Source organism: Phocoena phocoena, chromosome 6 (assembly GCF_963924675.1).
Source record: "Phocoena phocoena chromosome 6, mPhoPho1.1, whole genome shotgun sequence".
Classification (NCBI taxonomy): Eukaryota; Metazoa; Chordata; class Mammalia; order Artiodactyla; family Phocoenidae; genus Phocoena; species Phocoena phocoena.
In genome coordinates, this window is record NC_089224.1 from 24,794,853 (window position 1) to 24,819,289 (window position 24,437).

A 24,437-nucleotide genomic window follows, 5' to 3' on the forward strand; every position below is an offset into this window, starting at 1 on the left:
AGTGGGAAATGATATTTCAAGACCACAGTCTGGGCTCTAGGAGATGTTTGCTTCTGTTGGGTTGCTCATTTTTTTCTAGGTCTTTTCAGTGAATAGAATTAGGAAATCCTAACTATTTTCCTTTAAGGTAATGTGTATCATAATCTATACTGATATTTTTAAACCAGATTTAGGATTTCAAGTATTTACTTCTTTGATTTTATATTTATGTCTTTTTCTCTTACAAAGAAAATCTTGGTTCCTAGAGACAATAGCATAGTACCTTATTTACTCTGTTCTACTAGTTACATTTGAAAGTTTCAGGAAATAAAAACAATGTTATTAGTACTAACATGATTACTTTAAAACAGTTCAAGATTTTTTTGACCCTTAGAATGTAGCCTCTAAGGATGTGCATTCAAATTCTGTGTTTTAAAGCAACTAAACAACACCTTGATACACAGGTTGATTTATTTCATTTGGATTTAATTTTGTTTTAGAATTAGGTAAAGCATTTACATGGTTCCAAAGTCAAATATATAAAACAAGGTATGAAATCTTGCTACCATCTCTGTGGCCTCCATTTCTCTCCCTCCTTCCTTCTGTATGTAACTGCTTTTCTTTGGTTGCTTATTTTTCTTTCCACCTGTGTTTTGTTTTTTAATATAAGCAAATACATGTGTGTGCATAGGTACTCATATTATTTGATCATCTCTTAGATTAAAAAGTTCTGTACATTGCACCGTATTGTGTGCCTTGCTTTTTTTTTTTTTTGCCTTGCTTTTTTTTACTTAACAACATATTCTGATCATTGCTCCAAAGCAATATGTAGACATCTCCTTTTATTACTGTATAATACTCCAGTGTGTGGATTTACTATAGTCTATTCTGTCAGTACTTTACTGAATGAACCGAGTCCCTTGTGAAGGCAGAAGCACTATCAGAGTGTTCCCAAAGCCTTGTGCGTATGACACCTCATATTTTGGCCGTTTTGTCTTTGGGACAAATCCCTAAAGTGGGATTGTTTCTTTGGAGGATAAATATGTAAGTAATTTTGCTAGATGTTGCCACATTGTACCATTTTTCATCCCATTAGCAGTGTAAGAGAATATTGTGAAACTTCGGAAATTTTGCTATTCTGATAGTGAGAAATTATCTGAGTAAACCTCAGTTTTGCATTTTTCTTATTATGAATGAAGTTGTTGAAGTGCTATTTGATACCTTATTCTATGAACTGTTTGTGCTTACCTTTTGCCCATCTTACTATTGTGTTGTTAGTCTTTTTCTTCTTGATTTTTTAGAAGAATTTTATGTTAGAGATATTAGTTGATTAGCTGACGTAAGTTGAAGTGTATTTTTTTTTACCCACAGTTTGTACAGCTTTTTGATTATAATTGGTTCTTATTATAATTTAAAGTGTGTATATAACCTTTGGCGCAATTCTACTTCTAGGAATTTATCCTAGAATGCTGTACATTTGTATATATGAAAGGATATTAATTGTCCCAACAATTCCATTCCTTGGTTATAGCCAAGGGAATTGGAAATCTATGTTTCTACAAAAACTTGCACATCAGTGTTTATAGCAGCACTATTCATAATAGCCAAAGGTAGAAAAAACTCAAGTGTCAATTAAACTGATGAATGAATAAACAAAATGCAGTATATCTATACAATGGAATATTGTTTGGCCATAGAACTGAAAAATGAACATGGATGAACTTTGAAAATATTGTGCCGAATGGAAGCAGCAAGACACAATAAGCCACACGTTTTATGATTACGTTTGTGAATTCTATTTATATATGATTCTAGAATAGGCAAATCCACAGAGACAGAAGGTAGATTAGCAGTTACCAGGGGATGGGGTGAGGAGAAAATGGGGAGTGAGTGCTAATGGATATGAGATTTCTTTTTAGGTGATGGTTTTAGAACTTTGTAAATATATGAAAAACCACTGAATTGTATATTTGAAAATGGTGAATTTTATGGGATATGTATTATATCCCAATAAAAAAAATTTAATGAATATTTCCAACCTAATCATGAGAGAACATTAGACAAATTCAAACTGAAGGGCATTCTACAAAATAACTGGTGAAGTATATACCAGAACTCCTCAAAAGTGTCAAGATCATGAAAAATAAAAAATAAAAATCTTAGGAATCATCTCAGATTGGAAAAGCCTAAGGAAACACGAGACCTAAATGCAGTGTGAAATCCTGGATTAGGTCCTAAACTAGGAAAAAGAAAAAATTAGTGGGGAAAATAGTGAATTCAAATAAGATTTGTAGATTAGCTAAAGTAGTGTAGTAATGTTAGTTTCCAGGTTTGAATAATTGTACCATAGTTATTTAAGATGTTAACATTTGGGGAAGCTGGTAAGGGGTATACAAGGACTCTACTGGTTTTACAGCTTTCTATAAGTTTAAAATTATCTCAGAAAGTTTTAAAATGAAAATTATTAATTGCAACAACATTGAAAAAGTAGAAACTCCATTGATATCGATCAATATGGAATGGTTAAAATAATGCTATATTCATACAGTGGAATACCATGTAGCTATTTGTATACAGTGACATGGAAAGATATAGAATAAGGTAAAAAAAAATAATAATATTTATATTCTGTTACCATTTATATAAAAGGATGTTTTTACCTGTGAATGTACATTCATAAAAATATATGACAGATTTCTAGCATTGTGATTGCCTATGGAGAGTAGAGCATGTATATTCCCTTACTTTAAAGTTTTATGACTTTCATTTGTTCATGTAACAGTTATAATGCTTTTAAGTGTATATATTCCATAAAAAGGAATGCAGAAAAATAATAAACTCATTAGTCTTTACTGTTATATAAAACATTAGGTGGAAGAGAAGTGCTAAGTCCAAGTATGTAGTTCCCTTAATACTGCCTTTCATGTATTTGATATTTTGGTTCTTTGTATTAAAGCTCATCAGCTAACTTTTAGGAGTATATGTGCAGTGATTTCATTGGTTTGTTGCTGTGTCCTACTTTGAATGAAATCCATGGAGTACTTGTTTTGCACCATGTCTTGTTTTGATGACTAGTTACAAGCTTCTATACTATAGCCAGAGTGATGTTAAACCCCTTGTCATGTCTCCTTAGGAGAGAAGCACAGTAGGCTTAAGAGAGCTGAGACTAGGGGCTTCCCTGGTGGCACAGTGGTTGAGAGTCCACCTGCCGATGCAGGGGACACGGGTTCGTGCCCTGGTCCGGGAAGATCCCGCATGCCGCGGAGCGGCTGGGCCCGTGAGCCATGGCCACTGAGCCTGCGCGTCCAGCGCCTGTGCTCCACAACGGGAGAGGCCACAACAGTGAGAGGCCCGCGTACACACACACACACACACACACACACACACACAAAAAAAAGAGAGCTGAGACTAGAAGTTGTTTTCCTTCTTAAGCAATACAATGTAAATTCCTCATACTAAAAAAATAAAATCAGTGCTTACTGTTTCCTATGACGGGTAATATACAGTCTTTTAAACAGAATGCTATGGACAATGCCTTTTATTTACCTATAAGCTAACTTTCAGTATGCTAGGAAAATCATCACTGAGTTAAAAACTTCCTGCATTTAGCACCCTGGAGTACCCTACATGTGAGAGGAAGCTCAAAGACAAGTCTAGACCTACAACTGCTCTTGGCTCTTTCTATTTGAAGTTTATGTTTGAAAGAAATAGGTCTTAATCCATATGGATGCCTCATCATTAATCACACAGGCTTCCTTTCCTTCTGTTGAAGAGTGTGCTTTTGGGGTCCCTTACATGATTTTGAATATTCCACATGCTTATATATGTAAATGTATGTATATATACATTTTTCTTTAATTGTGGTAAAATACACATAATATAAAAATGGATAAGATGGTAAATTTTAAGTGTACAGTTCAGTAGTATTAACTATATTTGCATTGTTAATCGACAGAACATTTTCATCTTGCAAAACAAACTTATACCCACTAAACAACAATTTCCTCTTTCCTCCTACCCTGGCCTGTGGCTTTGGCATCCACCATTCTACCTTTTGTTTTTGTTTTTTTAAAAAATTTTATTTATTTTTTGGCTGCTTTGGGTCTTCACTGCTGCACACGGGCTTTCTCTAGTTGCAGCAAGCAGGGGCTACTCTTTGTTGCAGTGAGCGGGCTTCATTGCAGTGGCTTCTCTTATTGCGGAGCACGGGCTCTAGGCACGTGGGCTTCAGTAGTGGTGGCTCACGGGCTTAGTTGCTCCGCGGCATGTGGAATCTTCCTGGACAAGGGCTTTAACCCGTGTCCCCTGCATTGACAGGTGGTTTCTTAACCACTGCGCCACCAGGGAAGTCCCATACCTTTTGTTTCTACGCGTTCTTCTACTCTAGATACCACATATTAGTGGAATCAAAAAGTATTTGTTTTTTTTGTGACTGGTTTATTTCACTTAGCATAGTGTCCTCAAGGTTCATTCATGTTGTAACATGTTTCACATGCTTATATTTTAAGTCATTTGTCACCCACGTTCCCCTGCTTCCGAACACCACTGATACTGTGAAGTGTTGTTTTTTTTTTGTAGTCTAGCGTTCAAAAAATGATTTCTCAGACATTTGTGTTTGCTCTTTCTAATCACAAATGTCTATAACACATATAGTGACTACACAATCTACTCTTTTAAATAAAATAGTAAAAAATGATGTTTGTGATGAAGGGTAATCTCACACATTTTTCATTGAGTTATGTTTGGACTAAGGATGATATTGGAGAGCTACAAAAGAGACTCAAAAATAATCTTAAGAGTTTAAAATTAATCATGAGGGCAATGGGGTGGGGAGTTGTATCAGTTACTATTTGCTACATAAGAAACTACCCCAAAATTTAGTGGCTTAAAACAAATATTCTTTGGGTTAGCAGTTTGGGCTAGGCTCAGTGTGGGGTTCTTCACTGGATTTTTTTGGAGTTACTCATACTTCTTTAGTCATCTGCAGGCTTGATTGGAGTTGGATGATCTCAACTGGCCTTGCCCCTGTATCAGGCAGTTGGCAATGGCTATTCACTGGTTGGTCTGGAGGGCCTCATATGCTCTCATTCTCCTGTGCCTAGATGGTATTTCTTCATGTGGTCTAGAAGGCCTCTGGAGGCCTATGTCAGAAGTCCGTGTTGTTACTTTACCTATCTGTTGGTTAGATCAAGTTGTTAAACCACCCCAGATCTAGGGGAGTGGAGAAATAGACTGTACCTTTTGATGGAACTGACAGCACAGTCATGTTGTAAAAAGGTTTTGTGTACAGGAATGGGAGGAACCTATAGCTCATTTTTTGCAGTCTTCTACAGGAGTAATAGAATAAGATTTGTATTTTAGAATGATCACTCTGAGTGTAGTGTCAAGAAAGATTTGGAGGGGGCAGTGAAGAGGAGTCAAGGCAGGATCATCTGTGGGAGAGATGGTAATGTGAGTGTGTAAAAACATCATCACACACTTTTCATCCTCTGCTTCTAAACATCTCAAGATGTTCCATACTGATTTATAAAGAGGCAAAATGGAGAGGGGAGACATTGAACTGATCCACAGAGGCTGCACTAGATAATGTTCAACAAGAAATAATCAGTTAAGCTTTGATAAATACTTTCTAATTAGCTCATAATTTAAAGGAGAAGCCTGTGTCACTTTTTTCATTAGCATACTAGCCACCAAGAGCTTAGGAAGAGTTGGAAGGAAAGCAGATTTATTTTTGTCACCATTTCATATCCAGTTGCCCACACAAAGTTCCCATCATACCAGGGCCCGGCTGTCATGCCACATTGGTATTTGCTAGGGATGAATGATAATTCAATTGAAGTAGTTTATGTAGAGGTGAAAGAAAGTGTTTGCATTTTAGAAGAGGTGTTTGTTAATTTAAACAATTTCTCACTGACAGGTGTAAGCTTTTAATGTTTGAACAAAAGATGGGTTGTCTGTTTTTTGCAAGGTGTTAAAAATAGCATAATTATATAATGATATGTGCACACAGACAAAAGTGTGTACCTGTTTTTATATTTAATCAGCATTGCAGCCACATGGATCTCTTTTCCAGTGGTCTCCATAAATAGAGCTTGCCTGGGAAAGAAGCACTAAATCACAGAAATTGCAAATGAGAAATAGGGTGGCCCCCCTATGCTTTCTACTGTGAGTGGTTTTCAGAGGGTTTTTTTGTTTTGTTTTGTTTTGAATTCTTGTGTGCATGATGCTTGATAAACAAAATGATTTAAAAGGAATAGTTAGGCTATTTGTTGACATATTCACTCGCAGTTTGAGAGTAGTTTCTTTGCAGTGTGGGGTGGGTAACTATCAGAATTTCCACCCAAATAATTTGGAAATTATTAGTAAATGCATATAACCCATTTACTTTTTTAAAAGTTATTTTTGCCACCACTTCTTTTGTTATCATGCTGTAGATTTTGAAACAGATTACAGATATCTTCTTATTTCAAAATTTAATACATTAGCATGTGGCTCTAATGTGTGAGGATATTTTAAAAAATCTTACTTCAGTACCATTATTACAATGAGTATAAGTCTTGAGTATCATTTAATATTCCATTTTCAAATTTCCATGACTGTGTTGATGAAAAATTAATCAGTCGATCTAAGAAAGAAATGGAAAATTTTGAGCCAAATTTGAGGATTATAACTGGGAAGAGCATCTCAGAAAACTCTGAGAACTGTTTGGCCCATCAGAAGTCAAGACACAGTTATATTAAGCTTTTTTGAGACAGAGGGTTGTCCATCAAATGACATATTATTGACAGTTCACACAATCCAGATCTGAGTGCCATGTGACACCTTATCAAGAAAAGATGTTATCTTTAAGGAGTTGACTTAGGAGAATGTTGTTCTTCATGGTTGAGGGGAAATTTCTGCTGAAGGGGAAGGTTTGGTTGATGCATAATGCAGATACACAATCCACACTGGGGAGACAGGGGGTGCCAAATGGAAGAGAAAATTTTTTATGTTTAAATTTTTCTTGTCTTGGCATAAAATATGAATTTTATTTCACAGTTGACTCAATTTTTTTCCAGTTAGTTTGAGTCAAAACCCAAAGTGCACATATTGCTTTTGGTTAATATTTCTTAAATTTGTTTTAATCTATATACTGATGTAGTATATTGTTCCTCCCCTCCACCCCATACTGTTTCTTTGAGGAATATGGGTCATTTTTTTCTACATTCTGGGGTTTGCTGTTTAAAAGACCAGAGAAAAGACATCAGTATCAGAAGAGCTCCTTCTTCTATATCATGTGTATTTTGTCAAGTGCTTGTTATATAGAGAGAAGAGCTATTTGGGATACATCTCTGAACAAAACAGACAAAAAATCCTTTTCCTTCATGGCATTTACATTCCCATTCCAGGGGAGGTAGACAATAAACAGAATGAAGTTTGTTAGACATCTTCTAGAAAACAATAGAGCATAACAAGGGAATAGGGACGTGTAGGACCAGTTGGATGTGTTAGATGTGTGGCCAAGTGCAGTAGGAGCTAGGGAGGGTGGAGCAGAGGAGTAACATCTGATTTACATTTAAATGGTTGCTCTGGCTGCCCTGCAGAGGGTGAAGGAGCTAGGATGGAAAGCTACGCTGTTATTGGCACAATTACAATGGCAGTTTCTGACTCCAGTGGCTGGAACAACTGATGCAGAAGGTCTCCTCACAGGCAGAGGCTGATGAGTTGCTACCATTTCCATTCACTATTCTATTGATAAAGAACTGATGAAACTGAAACCTCACAGCTCAGATGGGATTTGAACCCACAGGCTGGGATTCGAACCCAGACTTGAACCCACTGTCTTTTAATTGAGGTCACACACCGGGTCTCAGGATTTAATGATGCTCAGGTTCTTTATGTCTTGTCACAGAAAGAATTCAGTGAGAGACAAAGTGATAGGTAAGAAGTAGATTTATTTAGAGAGATAGCACATTCCATAGACAGAATGCAGTTGTCTCGGAAAGTCAGAGCGACCTAGGGAGAAACACTGCACAGACAGAGTGTGGGCCATCTAAGAAGGCAAGAGGCCCTGAAATATGGGGTGGTTAGTTGTTAAGGGCTGGGTAATTTCATAGGCTAACGAGTGGGAGGATTATTCCAACTATTTCAGGAAAGTGATGGGGATTTCCAGAAATTGGGCCACGACCCACTTTTTGGCCTTTTGTGATTGGCCTCGGAACTGTCATGGCGCCTGTGGGTATGTCATTTAGCATGCTCATGTATTACAATGAGTGTATACTGAGATTCAAGGTCTAGTGGAAGTCGAATCTACCACCATCTTGGACCTAGTTGGTTCTAACTAGTTTATGCTGTATCCAAGGCTATGTCATTCTTTTAAAGGTTGTGCTCTACCCCCTTCCCTCCTTGTTTCAAAACATGGTTTGAAGCCTGGGTTATATTAAAGATCTTTTTTTTTAGTTGTTTGACGCTTAATTGCTTCTTTTTCTTTTAAATTTTGTAAAATGCTTTCTGTTTTTCAAATGTCTTATTTAGTGACATTTAAAACTACTTATTATTAGACATTGCAAAAATCTAGAAATTTACAAGTTTGGATTTTTAATAACAATTGTTCTTGGCCCGTTTTGAAAATTTTCAAAACTATAAAAATTAAAAGAATAGTAAAATGAATAGTCATTCCCTTCATCTAAATTCATAACAAAATTAAATTTTGTGACATTTGCTTTAGAAAGTATATATGTTCCTTTTTTTTTTTTTTTTCCAAATCATTTGACAACAAGTTGCAGTAACATTAAGGCTGTTGCAGGAAAGATAGCGAGGAGTGAGAGGATGGTCACCTCCTATCTCAGGCGAGTCCCTGGGACAGCCACCAAGTGTGGGTTCTTGGCTTTGCACGGAAAGAATTCAAGAGCAAGCCATAAAGTGAAAGAAAGTTTATTCAGGTAGAAACACACTCCATATACAGAGTGTGGGCCATCTCAGAAGGTGAGAGAGGCACCAGGGTACGGGGTTGTCAGTTTTTATAGGGGTAGGTAATTTCATAGCCTAATGAGTGGGAGGAGTATTCCAGCTATTTTGGGGAAGGGATGGGGATTTCCAGGAATTGGGCCATTTCCCACTTGTTGACCTTTTATGGTCAGCCTTGGAACTGTTATGGCACCTGTGGGTGTGTCATTTAGTGTGCTGATGTGTTACAGTGAGCATATACTGAGGCTCAAGGTCTAGTGGAAGTCGACTTGTGCGCCATCTTGAACCTAGTTGGTTCTAACCAGTTTATCGTGTCCTCAGGCCATGTCATTCTTTTAAAGGTTGTGCCCTGCCCCCTTCCTGTCTCAATGCCAAATGATTATCTAATATATAGTACATATTGAAATTTTTTCCTCTTGTCTCCTTTTTATCCAGGATCCAGTTCAGGATCCCCCATTTGTTTTCTATGACTCTTGTTTCCTTTAATTTGTACAAGTCTCCTACCTTTACTTTGGTCTTTTATGACATTGACTTTTTTTTTTTTTTTGTGGTACGTGGGCCTCTCACTGTTGTGGCCTCTCGCTTTGCGGAGCACAGGCTCCGGACGCGCAGGCTCAGTGGCCATGGCTCACGGGTCCAGCCACTCTGCGGCATGTGGGATCTTCCCGGACCGGGGCACGAACTCATGTCCCCTGCATCGGCAGGCGGACTCTCAACCACTGTGCCACCAGGGAAGCCCCAACATTGACATTTTTAAGGAGACCAGGCCAGTTGTCTTGTAGAATGTCTCATAATCTGAATTTGATCATTTCCTCATGATTAGATTCTAATTAAACCATGCAGATGTGCTTTTACCTTTTGAAGTCTTGAAAATATAAGCTTAGGAATAATGGGGATTTTGCAAAGTCTTTTGTAAGTATCACTTCCAGTTATTACAAAATGCTAGTACAGCACTTGATTTTGTAAAAACCATTGGCACAAAGAACATTAAATTGAGTGGACTTTCAGGTTTTAGCTCCAGAAGTCATAAACTGCAGAAAACTAGCAGAATAGGCACAGTTTTCAAACAAAACAGAAACAGAAAGCTGGATTTTGACACCTTGAGGTATCAAAGTGTGTTTTCAGATTTGACCTAGTCCTTATTGTTCTTCCCCCACCTCCTATAATTTTACATCATCTATGCTGCCTCTGAAGCTTTTGAGCATATGACCCCCTGCCTACCAGTCTTGTGTAGCAAGGGAAACTTCAGGCTTAGAGAGGCCAAATTGCTTAGGAACACATAATTAATGTGTTCAGACAGAATATTCAGGTCCTGGAACTCCAGTCTCTTGAAGACGCAGTTGATTTCCTACCAAAGTTCCAGTGATTTGCATTGATGGGACAAGTAGAAAGTCTCATCAATGGCACCTTCCATGATTAGGGAAGATGAAGAAATCAGAGATACCACAGAATTAAGTTTTATCTTAAATAATATAGGTAGGTCCTAAGTTTATTTTATACAGTTTGTGTGTGTGTGTGTATGTTAGATACCATTTTAGGATAATGAGTTTCTTATAGCTGTTTACTATTTTTCATAATAATTTCCTTCCTTTTTTAGCTACAAGGCTTTGGCCGACCAAGTGTACACCATGCTGCTATTGTCATCTTCCTTGAATTCTTTGCATGGGGCCTATTGACAACTCCAATGTTAACTGTAAGTATTGACAACTCCAGTGTTAACGGAACTAGGTCCTTGTTTATGAGAGCAGAGACATTGTTAAGCATATGTCCCCAGAGCTATATGTCTAGGTATGTATTTGAGAGTAGCTCTTGACAATAATTTAAGACTGTTTACTATTGGGTTGTTTCCACTGTTGTAGACTGTGAACCACCTGCAACTAAATACCTGCTTATTAAATATTCCTGGGTAGCAGGGCCACTCCCAGAATCTTGGGAGTGCTGTGAATGAACTACAGTCTGTATATCTAGGAAAATCTTTAAGAAGTCTTTAAGAAATTATTGCAAAGCTTTGTTAAAGTTTGTAACTTCCTTTGTATGGGTGTAATGACCTTTGATTTAAGAACATAGTAACAGGAGATTAGTAAGTACCGTTTAACAATGACAGTGATGAATGTAAGAATGCCCCGATTTCCGCTTTTGATAGCTGACCTACAGCCATTTCTTTGTAGAAGCCATTGAATTTCTTAGTAAGAACTTGGATGTTTGATATATAGTGTGGTTAGAGGGAAGGGAGATGCTGAAGAAAAGATTGGGGTGCAGATTTTAGGTGCCTAGTAACTACTTAACACAGTTTTAGTAAAGATATTTTTTAATTGGCCTTACAGTTCAGTTGACTTAAATTGTTTTTTAAAAATCGTTGGTTAGGGCTTCCCTGGTGGCACTGTGGTTGAGAGTCCGCTTGCCGATGCAGGGGACGCGGTTTCGTGCCCCGGTCCGCGAAGATCCCACATGCCATGGAGCGGCTGGGCCCGTGAGCCATGGCCACTGAGTCTGCGCGTCCGGAGCCTGTGCTCTGCAACGGGAGAGGCCACAACAGTGAGAGGCCTGCGTACCGCAAAAAAAAAAAAAAAAAATCTTTGGTTAACCCTTCCCAATCACCATTTTGCCTTACCAGAGAATCCCTTTGGGTTCAGATAAACTTTGTTCCCAAATTAGGTTTAGAAAATAGAGAACTTTAGAGGATGACTATTAGCCTTACATATGACTTTGCTATACCCTTTTTAAAGTTTTTAACTCTTTTGGCACAGTTAAAATTACATTTTGGATGGAACAGGTTAAAAAACTGCCTGTGTTTTTATCCTCTATTTTATTCTTTTTCATTGCATTTCCTTTTTCTTCATAATGCTTTACTGCAGGAGGTAACTGGTTATTAGTTAATGGGGGATAAGTGGTCTCCATTTTAAGTTTCATGAAATCCTGCGTGCTGTGTGAATCACAGTCTCTAGTGCCTAGGGCTGCCTGGAACACAGTTGATGCTCAACGTGTATTTTCTTTGAACAAATGTATGTGTTGTGGGCACACACATAATGTGGTGTCAGGTTATTGCTTCTCCAAGACATATTTTTAGTGTAAATATAGACACACCATGCTGCTCATTTTAATAAACTGTTATAATATTTTTTTTTTTTTTTCCGGTACGCGGGCCTCTCACTGTTGTGGCCTCTCCCGTTGCGGAGCACAGGCTCCGGACGCGTAGGCTCAGCGGCCATGGCTCACGGGCCCAGCCGCTCCGCAGCATGTGGGATCTTCCCGGACCGGGGCACGAACCCATGTCCCCTGCATCGGCAGGCGGACTCTCAACCACTGCGTCACCAGGGAAGCCCATATAAAAATAATTTTTAATTAATTTTTAATTTTTGGCCCTAGTTCTCTAAATTTTTCCCCACAGTTTCTTTAGCTTACAAAGTTAAGAGTTTCAAACTAGTATTTTTCTGATGCAACCCGTTGCCTATAATTGCTAAATGTAGAAGTAATTCTGTAATCATTCTTCATTTGGTAAGAATTCAAATTGAAATGAAGAATGTTGTAGTGTTTTTGATACCATGTGAGAAATTCTAAAACCTCCTTCCAGATGGTTAAAATCCTTGGGCCTTTTTGACCCTAGACCAGATTATCAGATCCCTTTTAAATTTAGTTAATAAGTTAATGGACTAATTAATGCACCTTCTTCCTTCTTACTGCCCAAAGCAGATAATTTTCTTAGGGTTACTGTGTCCCTGTTAGACCCTGCAGTGCAGTCTTAGAAACCAGCTTAAGTGCTGCTTACTGCCTCTTTGCAGTTTCTGAGCAATTTTGCTTCTTGCAAAGATTTGGTTAAAAAGAACATTTATGTGAGGAATACAGGTTACTAGCGTCACTCTACAGTGTCATAGAAGAAGTGTTGTTGAGTTAGTAGATGTGCTTATTCTCTTTCTCTAAGCTCTTGGTGTTGCTAAATTAAGCTAAATGTCCTTTACTTTCCTATCTCCCCCAGATTTTACACCACAGTTTAACTCTTTTTCTTTTTTGACATGGGGGGGCTGGTTCACTCCTCCTTTTGAAAAGAAAGATTTCTTTTTCCCCCCTTGCTGTAGCTAGTGGGCAGCACTCTGTCCTGTTTCCAAAGCAAGAAAATACAGTCTTGAGATGAGGATTTGGAAATACAGAACAGTACATACATATTCATATATTGTCCAATCTGACTATCTCTTCATCCTAGCATTCATTAGGACCCTCTGTTTGAAGTAGTGTAGAACAATTTCTTCTTCTTAGTCATTTTCTCTGAGATTTGTTGCCTGTCTCATGTGGCCATGTCATAGATTACAACTTTAGTTTGCTAATTAAGCACCATCAGAAAGGTCTCCACCCCTAATACACTGAAGCAAAACTGCAAAGTTGGCCTTACACAGTGACCTTAACCTTCTAGTAGTACTATTAGTTCTTCGTACATAAAAATGACCTTTCTCTTGTCTTACATCCCTGCCTGACATTCTACCCTCTACTCAAAATGTGCATCCTTTTAGAGGGCCTGATCTCATTTTAATATAAATAAAGTAATCTGATTAAATTTATTTAAAAGTCTTTAGGTATATTTAAATAGAACACTTATTTCAATAAAGATATACTTAATATTCTTGTGAGTGAAGAATTTTAGTTTTGCAATTTGCAGATTTTCTTTTATAAGCTCACCTTCCTGGAATCCTGATAGAGATTCAAGGACTCAATATTCCTTACTATACCATCTTCTGTCTGTATGGTGATCTAATAATCCAAAGAATTCTCTTTAAACACTTCCCTGCTGCATTCAGTTTTCCTATCCCTTCTTACTTACTCTCAAAATACGTTTTCATTTAACAAACATATATTCTATCTCATCAGCCCCTTATTTGCTCCACAGTCCAGCGCTTCTGCTTCCTTTGCTTTAATCAGTGTTTCCTCTTGGGAGTTGAGGTGGATGGAATGGATAGGGCTGTTTGTCAGGCATTTTGGGCATAATACACAGGCACTTTGAGGCATGATTTGCTCTGCACATGAAAAGGAAGTAAGTTCTAACTATAGTCACATGGACACTGTTTGCTTTCTGGATTCATAAGATTTTCCAGGCTCATTTTTATGGTTTTGACAGGTTCCTAATGGTGTTTTGACCAAAGTACCCAGAACCTACCATCTTGTGTGTCATATAATTATTAAAATAAGTAGCATTCACTAAAGGTATCCATAATATATGATGACAGTGTGTTAAATCTTTGCCTTCTTTTGCCAAGCTGACCGTTATGATATCATGAGTATTAATTAGACGCAGTGACCTTTGTTTGGCATTTATTTCTGACCTATTTTTGTGTGTTGTATGTTGTAATCTGTAACATGCTTTTATATCTATAAACTTGTGAATGCTTAAAAAAAAACAATGCTGATTTCCAACTTACCTAATTAATACAGTTATAAGAAGAGTTGACATGGAAATACAAGGAAACTGTTGGTGGGTCTCTTCGGCTTAAAATTTGGTATATAAAATATTTAGTGTGCATTCTGTTTTTTTCATAGATTTTTCAGCATTTTAATATGTCATTATATTGTCTGGCATCCATTGTATCTGACAGGAAGTCAGCTGTTAATAAGTATTATTGTTCTCTTGATGTCAGGGGGTCTGCAGACTATGGCCCACAGGCCTAATCTGGCCTACTGCGTGTTTTTATGTGGTCTGTATACTAAGAATGTTTTTTACATTTTTAAAAGGTTGGAAAATATCAAAAGAAGGTGTTTGGTGACACATGAAAATTATATGAAATTCAAATGTAAAATTTTGTTGGACCATGACAATGCCCATTGAACGTGACAGCTTTTGTTCTACAATGGCAGAGTTGAGTAGTTGCACCACAGACAACCTTACCTGAAATATTTACTATGTACTGTATGTTCCTTTATGGAATAAGTCTGTCAGTCCCTGATGTAAGCGGTAATTCATTTCCTTTTTCTTGCCGCTTTAGAGATTTTCTCTTTGTCTTTCAACAATTTGACTATGCTATAATGTGTCTAGGTGTGGATCTTTCTGTGTTACATTTTTTTTGGCCATGCCCCGCAGTTTGTGGGATCTTAGTTCTCTGACCAGGGATTGAACTTGCCCCCTCGGCAATGAATGCTGAGTCTTAACCACTGGACTGCTAGGGAATTCCCTTTTTGTGTTACTTTTACTTGGGGTTTGTTTGGCTTCCGGGGGTCTGTAGATTAATATTTTTTATCAAATTTGGGAAGTTTTTGGCCATTTTTTAAATATTTTTGCTCCCCTTTCTCTCCTTCTCTTTTGGGACTCTCATACTTCATAATGTTTCACAGGTCTTGGAAGCAAAGTTCATCTTTTTTTTTCCCTCAAAAATTACTGTCAGACTTTTGACTTTTGATATTACAGGAGGTCAACAAATTCTGTCCTAATAAAGCTGGACAAAACAGTCAAAAACAACCATTTCAGTGCTCTGGGATTCAAAAGCACACAACAAACTGAGAAGCATTTATTTATTAAGCTACTGAACTTCAGGCAAGAATAGTGAGTTTGCAGTTCTGAGCTATATCCTTTTGCTATAATTATAACTGTGAGTATAACAGTTTCTGAGTCCTGTGAATCCTTTTAGCAAATCTCTGAAATCCGTTCTATCATTGATGGACATTTGGGTTTACTGTGTTTGCCTATTACAAATACTGCTTTTGTGATATTTCTTGTATATGTCTTATCAGTTAAGGTGTAAACATTTTTTCTTGTTTCTTGTAATACATACCTAGGAGAAAAATTGCAGGGTTTTGTTCAATTTAGGTATATACTGCCAAAAGTTTTCCAGAGTGGTTGAATCAATTTGCCCTCCAACAAGCCAGGCTCTACATCTTCACTCACAGTTGGTGTTTCATTTTAGTCATTCTGATGGGTACAGTGTGGCCTTAATTTGCATCTTCCTAATGATCAATGAAGTTAACCCCCTTTATGTATATTTATTTGCCATGTGAATATCTGATCATATTTCTTTTCCCTCCTTGGATTGCCTTTTCACTCTCTTAATAGTGTCTTTTTATTAACAGTAGTTCATAATCTTTACATAGTTCAGTTAACTGATGTTTTTCTTATGTTTGGTTGCTTTCTTAAAATCTTGCTAAAGAAACTTTCTTCTTCCCCAGAGCTTTATTGGTTTATTTTACACACACAGATCTACCATACATCTAGAAAAAAATCACTGTATTTTATAGTGGTCAAGATTCATTTTGGTTCATATTAATATATAGTTGAACCAGCATCATTTATTTTAAAATATCTTTCTTTCCCCACTGTATGTGTCAACTTTGTCATAAAGCAGGCAGCCATATTCATATGGATTTGTTTCTAGGTTTTGTATTCTATTTGTGTATGTATCCTGTGTCGATACTATGCTGTGTTGATTTCCATAGCAATATCTTGATATCTTATATAACTTTCATAACTTGGTTCTTCTTCCTCAAGATTACCTTGGCTATTGTAGGCCTTTTCTATACCCATATACATTTTGTAGTCAGCTCTTCAATATTCACAAAATATCTTGCTGGGAATTTTGATTGTGATTGCATTACTACAGATTAATTGAGGGAGAACTGACATCTTTACACTATTGAGTCTTCTGATCTACATGGTATATTCTCCTTTTATTCAGTCTTTAAAACTTTCTCTGAATAATGTTTTAGATTTCTCAGCGCATGAATTTTTCACGAGATTTATTCCTAGGTATTTGGGTTTTGATGCTATAGTAAATAATGTAGTTTTAAAGATTAATTTTCTAATTGTTGATGGTACATAAAACAATTTGTTTTTGTGTCCTGACCTTGTGTTTAGTAATTTTTCTAGATTCACTTATTAATCCTTATAGTTTATCTGTAGGTTTTCTACACATTCATATCTTTTGTGAATAATGACAGTTTTTAACTCATTCCAATCTTTTTTATTTTCATTTCTTTTTCTTTCTTTGTTGTATTGATTATGACATCCAGTGTAAGGTTGAATAGAAGCAGTCATAGTGGGTGTCCTTATCTCATAAATGATATGATATTCTAAAATTCACCACTAAGTATGATGTTTGCTGTAGATTGTTTTTATAGACACTCGTTATCAGAGAAAGGAAGTTCCCTTCTGTTTCTGTTTTGCTTATTGTTATAATGAATGGGTGTTAACTTTTATCAGATGAAGTTTCTGCATATAACCAGATAATTAGATTTTCCCCTTTATTCTGGTAATGTGGTCAGTTATATTGATTTTTGAATATTAAGCCACCCTTGTATTCTTGTAGTAAATTCCACTCAGTTATGAGAAATATATAATTTTAAAAACTATCACTGGATATGATTTACTAGTATTTTGTTCGTGTCTTTGCAATTATGGGCACAATAGAGATTGGAGTGTAATTTTCTTTTCTTGTGATGTCCTCATCATGTTTTAGTATTAAGGTTTTGTTGGCCTTATAAAAATTAATTTGGAAAAGGTCTCCTCATTCTCTGGGAAAGTTTGAGTGAGATTGCTGATATTTCTTCTTTAAATGTTTGGAAGAATTTGGTGAGGCTGAAGTTTTTTGTTCTTTTGTTTATTTTAGCAAAGATTTTTAATAACATTTCATTTTTTTACTGAGATGTGACTATTCAGATTATGTATATTTTCTAGTGTCTGTTTTGGTAAGTTGTGTTTTTCAAAGAATTTTTTCACTAAACGTATAAGAGTCTAGTTTATTAGCAAAAAGTTCATGATATCTTCTTTCCTTTTTTTTTTTTTTTTTTTTTTTTTTTTTTTTTTTTGCGGTACGCAGGCTTCTCACCGTTGTGGCCTCTCCCGTTGCGGAGCACAGGCTCCAGACGCTCAGGCTCAGCGGCCATGGCTCACGGGCCCAGCCGCTCCGCGGTATGTGGGATCTTCCCGGACCAGGGCACGAACCCGTGTCCCCTGCATCGGCAGGTGGAGTCTCAACCACTGCGCCACCAGGGAAGCCCCTCCTTTTTTTTAAATTGAGGTCTAATTGATGTATAACATTAGTTTCAGGTTTACAACATAATGATTTGTTGTTTGTATATATTGCAGAATGATCACCACAGTAAATCTAGTCAACTTCCATCACCATACATAGTTACAAGTTTTGTGTGTGATGAGAACTTAATTTTAAGATATACCTGCTTAGCACTTTTCAAATATGCAATACAGTATTATTAACTAAAATCAGCATGCTGTACACTACATCTCTATGACTTATTTGTTTAGGGTTTTTTTTGTCTTTTTTATTATTAATTTTTATCGGAGTATAGTTGCTTTACAATGTTGCATTAGTTTCTGCTGCACAGCAAAGTGAATCAGCTCAATGTATACATATATCCCTTCTTTTTTGGATTTCCTTCCCATTTAGATCACCACAGAGCACGGAGTAGAGTTCCCTGTGCTATACAGTAGGTTCTCACTAGTTATCCATTTTATACATAGTAGTGTATATATGTCAATCCCAACCTCCCAGTTCATCCCCCCTCCCCCCTTGGTATCCATACATTTGTTCTCTACATCTGTTTCTGCTTTTCAAGTAGGTCCATCTGTGCCATTTATCTAGATTCCACATATAAGCAATATCATACGATATTTGTCTTTCTCTTTCCGACTTACTTTACTCTGTATGATGGTCTCTAGGTCCATGACTTATTTGTTTTATAATTGGAAGTTTGTACCTTTTGACCCCCTTCATTAATTTGCCTACTCCCTGCCCCCTTGCCTCTGGCAGCCACAAATCTATGAGCTTGGTTTTTTGCTTTTGTTTTTTTAGATTCTACATATAGGTGAAATTATACAGTATTTGTCTTTCTCTGTCTGACTTATTTCACTTAGCATAATGCCCTCAAGTTCCTTCCATGTTGTCACCAATAGCAAGATTCCATTCTTTTTTTTTTTTTTTTTTTTCGGTACGCGGGCCTCTCACTGTTGTGGCCTCTCCCGTTGCAGAGCATAGGCTCCAGACTCGCAGGCTCAGCGGCCATGGCTTACGGGCCTAGCCGCTCCGCGGCATGTGGGATCTTCCTGGACTGGGGCACAAACCCATGTCCCCTGCATCAGCAGGTGGACTCTCAACCACTGCGCCACCAGGGAAGCCCTCCATTCTTTTTTTATAGCCGACTAATTAATGTTCATATATATGTGTGTGTATATATACACACATACATACACACAGCACATCTTCTTCATCCATTGATGACCATTTCAGTTGCTTGCATATCTTGCCTACTGTAAATAATGACGTGATGAACACAGAGGTGCATAAATCTTTTCAAATTAGTGTTTTTGTTTTCTTCAGCTAAATACCCAGAAGTGGAATTGCTGGATCATATGGTAGTCCTATTTTTAATTTTTTGAGGAACATCCATACTGTCCTCCAGTAGTTGCTGCACCAATTTACATTCTCATCAACAGTGCACAAGGGTTCCCCTTTTCCCACATCCTCGCCAACACTTGTTATTTCTTGTCTTTTTGATAATAGCCATTCTAACAGGTGTTAGATGATATATCTCATTGTGGTTTTGATTTGCATTTCCCTGGTGATTAGTGATAGTAAGCATCTTTCATGTACCTGTTGGCCATCAGTATGTCTTCTTTGGAAAAATGTCTGTTCAGATCTTCTGCCCATTTTTTAGTCACACTGTTCTGTTTTTTGCTATTGAGTTGTATGAGTTATTTATATATTTTGGATATTAACCTATTATAGTTACATGATTTGCACATATTTTCTCCTAGTTAGTAGGTTGCCTTTTCATTTTGTTGATGGTTTCCTTTGCTGTGCGTAATCTTCATTCTTGTTATTAGTAATTTGTGTTTTTTCCCTTGGTTAATCTTATTAATAGTTTATCACTTTTACTAAGCTTTCAAAGAAGTTATTTTTGGCTTTGTTGATTTCCATTATTGAATGTTTGGATTTTATTTCATTGATTTCTCTTTTTTATTTTTATTTATTTATTTATTTTTTTGGCAGTACACGGGCCTCTTACTGTTCTGGCCTCTCCCGTTGCGGAGGACAGGCTCCAGACGCGCAGGCTCAGCGGCCATGGCTTACAGGCCCAGCCGCTCCACGGCATGTGGGATCTTCCTGGACCGGGGCATGAACCCACGTCCCCTGCATCGGCAGGCAGACTCTAAACCACTGCGCCACCAGGGAAGCCCCTGATTTCTCTTTTTTAAAACATTACCTCATTTCCTTATTTCTTTGGGTTGGTTTTGCTGTTCTTTTCCTAGCTTCTTCATAAAGAAGCTTAGAACATTGGTTTCAGCCCTTTTCTGGTTTTCAGTTATATGTATTTAAAACTAAATTCCTTTCAAGCATTAATATTGATATACATATAACTCATGAGGTTTAATTTATTGTATCTTTATTATCATTTAGTTCATTCTTTTTTCTAATATTTCTTATAACTTCTTTGAATCACGGATTATTGGAAGTATATTTTCTAATTTCTAAACATTTGGGATTTTTCTAGCTTGCGTTATTAGAGAACATATTGTGATGAATTGTTTCGGTTCTTTGAAATTTGTTGAAGTTTGCTTTATATTCTGTGTTCTTTTTTGTGCCTTCCAGTGGTTTTTTTCAACTTCTTTTGTTGAATTTTATACATATTTATATTTACAGATGAGGGGGTAGGTCAGGGATTGTGAAAACAAACGTCTTCTGGGGCTATGCAAGTGTAGTAAATGTGAGAAGTGGGGGTAAGAATGGGTTGGTGTTATTGGTGGAATACATGCTCTTTCTACTGCAGCAGCCACTATCTACTTAGCCAGTCGGTGACATGGCTGTTCAGGCCCCATGTTTTGAAATCTTCTGACTTCCTATGAAATACTAGAAAACCATATGGAGTTTGGTGAAATTTCCTGAAATCTACACATGACAGCCAGCTCACTTTGGAAAATATGAGTCAGAAAGCATATCATTTTACCAATTTGCCACCCATGTTCTAGACACCTCAGGTAGCTTATAGAGTGTCATTCTCCAGCCCAGGTGGAAATCCCTGTTCTGTAGTACCGAATGCAAGCACTGCTTGTAGGAGTTCTGGAGGTCTGGGTGCTCTGGGATTTCCTCTATAGTGCTGAAGTAGTTTCTCAAGTGATTGTAAGGCTTTGTGGCACTCTTGGCAGCCATAAGTGACCTGGGAAACTAAGTTTTGAATCCCACCCCCATTCAGTTCTGCACGTATCCCACTTACAAGCCCCACTTCAGAGAACTATGCTTGTGATTGTTATCTTGGGGACAAATATAGAGGTCAGCAGCATTGAGAGCAAGATAGCAGGGGCTTATTTTGTAACCTTTTAATGACCTATTCAGTTATGGATGTTCTTCCTCCTCCTCCAGTTCTGTTTTTTTGTTTTTTCCTTGGATTCTGAAAAATTTACTTCAAGGATCTTTTTCACCTTAACATGTGACTATTTTCTTCAACTCGTTTAGGGTTCATTTTCAGCGTTTTCCCATCTCCTCTGTATCATCCAGAAGTGTTTCACTATTCTTCCAAGTAAATAGTGAATGCTATAAATTGGTTTCATATTTTTTCTGTCATATCAGTGATACTTTAGGTAGAAGTGGAGAAGAACAGCTGTATATGTGTGTATGTTTGAATGTAATATATATACACACACAGATATTTATTAGCTTCATTGTACTGGAAGTCAATTCAGTTCTCTGAAGTTTCTAAATTTTTTTTTAAGTGATAAGCAAATGCCATTGTATTTTATGTTTACTGTATTCCTTCTCAAGAAAAAAGATAATATCTTTCTTGAAGTTTTTAGTATAGAAAGATATTTAAAATGAAAGCTTTGATCTTATCTGAGATATTTAATATACTTTTTATCATTAGGTTTACTTTATTATGGTAACAGTTATTGTCTTTTGTAGTAGAATTATATACTTTATTTTAATTTTTTTGAATTTATCATAAGTTTGGAACGTTGCTGTTTTCAGCTGCTTTATTTTGTGAACGTTTAGTCCTTAGCTTTGTAAAAAAAATTTTATTGACTTGTTTTGTTTTACGTACTTGTTTAATAAAACTTTACTATTTCTTTTTTTTTAAATAGGAAAAAGTAGGAAAGTTTTAAAAAGCACAGATTGAAAAATTTTAGAGGAACTTCCTGCATCATGGCTCTATTACCCAGAAACAGTCTCTCATACTGCCAGAAATTCCATTAGATCTTTATTTTAATGTGCAGTTCAGTAAATCCAAGTTCTGTCATTCATACATGGGTATGGTTTTGCCAAATTAAAGAGGTTATCTCTTATTCCTAGATTGTATCACCTGCATAAGTGAATGCATGTTTGGGTCATGTTGAGTGTAGAATTGTTTTAGGAGAGGTCAGAGGTCTGGAGGGTGAGGACGAAGCAGGGGGCAGCAGAGGAGAAGCATTGCTGCCCCTTTGACAGAATGAAGACAGCTCTGAAGTTATTGGTGTAGTGTTCACCAGCACTACCCCAACCCTATTGTTTCCCACTGGCAAAAACTGTGAAGAAATCCATGGGCAAAGGGGAGTTTGAAAAATATGTGTAAGCTCTCAGCCTTGGTCTGACAGAGTATAATAGGGAAAAAGTGGGGCTAAGAGACAATGGATAAATAACTGGCACACCTAGGATCAGAGAAACTTTTTTTAAAATATACTGACTCTGGTGTTTTGCTATTGTACCATATTTCGGTGGTGCATATGACAAATTATTAAACAGTTCTAATATTGATTTGTATTCCTTTTTCTTTAAAGAAAATTTCTGTATCTCTGTATCCTGTGAAATTTGTTATTCAAGGAAGATTTTTCTGAAAACTTTGATGATTTTCTGCTTGAGATATTTGGTGTCCTTCATTTACTTTTCTGTTTTTTTCAGTACAGGAAGTAGAGTTCAAATGCCACTAGCTTAGATGACAGATATTTTCTAAACCTTAAAAATTATGTGTTAGGAGATAGATTGGAAGTAATTTTTCTATGGATACATTTTAATTTCATATTTTGAAGAACCTGTGGAGATAAACTGTCTAAAGTTAGAATACAGTTGCTCTATCCTGCCCCCCTTTTTTATAATTCATAGGACTTCAGGTGCATAGAATTAGATTAATCATAACTCTTTTTTTGTGATACATAGATTTCATTGTTTCACTCATGGAATGAAACATTCATCCCCCCTTATTTTATGTTTTATCCTTCTTTGTTTTTAAAATTTATTTCTATAACATATTTTTTAAGGATGTTTGGAACACCTGTGAACCCATGCTTAACCCAACAACAATTTATTTCTGTGTCCTCTTTGCCTACTCTTTCCCTGCCTCCCCCACAAAGACAACCACAATTCTGAATTTATTTATTTATCATTTATTTGATTATTTTCTAGTTCTAGCTCACATTATTATATATATATATACACACACAAAGATATATCTATGTTATTTAATTCTGACTATTTTTGAACTTCTAAAAAAGAGTATATAACATGTATAATGTTCATGTTGTCTTCTGGGGCTTCAAGCTTTTTTTTCTATTATGTACTTTTAACACAAGTTATTTTTCTGTTCTCCTGGTAGTGAACATTTGTTTCCAGTTGTTCCATTGTCTATACAGTGCTGCTATAAACATTCTTGTACATGTCCTGGTGTTCACATGCTTGATTTTCTTTGGTGGTTAAACACTGCTGGATCATAGGTATTCAAAAGTTCAGTTTAACCAGATTTTGCTAAATTGTTTTGCAAAGTGATTATTACTAATTTAGATTTCTACCAGCAATGTATAAGAGATCCTGTGGTTCCAAATGCTGTGGTTCAGTTTCTGTCTAAAATTTGGTTTTAGAGTGGTATACTTTTTGCCTTTTAACTGGTGTATTAAGTCTACGTGAATTCAGTTACCTCATTATTTTGTTCTGTGTACCACAGTTCTCAGTTGTCATTTTATTCCTTTTTGCCTTCTTTTGCATTGAATAGTTAGGCTAATTTTTCTCCTATTATATTAGAAGTATTCTACTCTATTCCTGTCATTTTTGGTTACCATGGCATTACATGCAAACTTATCAAAGTCTAATATTAATATCTTTACTCTCATCTAGGATAATATTAGCATAAATGAGGTAAATGAATTTAACACTTCATAGTCATTTACCTCATTTATGCTAATATTATTAAGTATTTTAATTCTGTATAATTGAAAATAAAACCTATAAGACCCATTATTTTTGTTTTGTAGCATCCCTGTTCATTTATATTTACCATTTTCTTTGCTCTTTATTTTGTTTTGCATCTTGAACCTTAATTACATCTGGATTATTTTCCTTCTCCTGGAAGTATATTTTTTATATTTTATTAATTGGGGTCTATAAGTTAGTAAACTCATTACTGTAAGTTAATAACCTAGTTTTTGCTAGGTCAAAAATGTTATATTTGCCTTTGTCCTCAAAGGACATTTTAACTGGGTATAGAATTTTAGGTTGGCATTTGTTTTGTTTTTCTCATTATATTGATGATAGAATAGCATGCTCCTTGTCTGGGTTCAGTTGTTACAA

General features: G+C 36.4%; 1 protein-coding gene across 1 annotated transcript in view; it reads left to right on the top strand.

The window, feature by feature from the left end:
* Positions 1 to 24,437, top strand: part of MFSD14B (major facilitator superfamily domain containing 14B) — a 79,993-nt gene that overhangs the window by 21,122 nt on the left and 34,434 nt on the right. Inside the window, exon 3 of the mRNA XM_065878701.1 lies at positions 10,523 to 10,618. Coding sequence (XP_065734773.1) covers positions 10,523 to 10,618 — 96 coding nt within the window. The remainder of the gene's footprint in view (positions 1 to 10,522; positions 10,619 to 24,437) is intronic.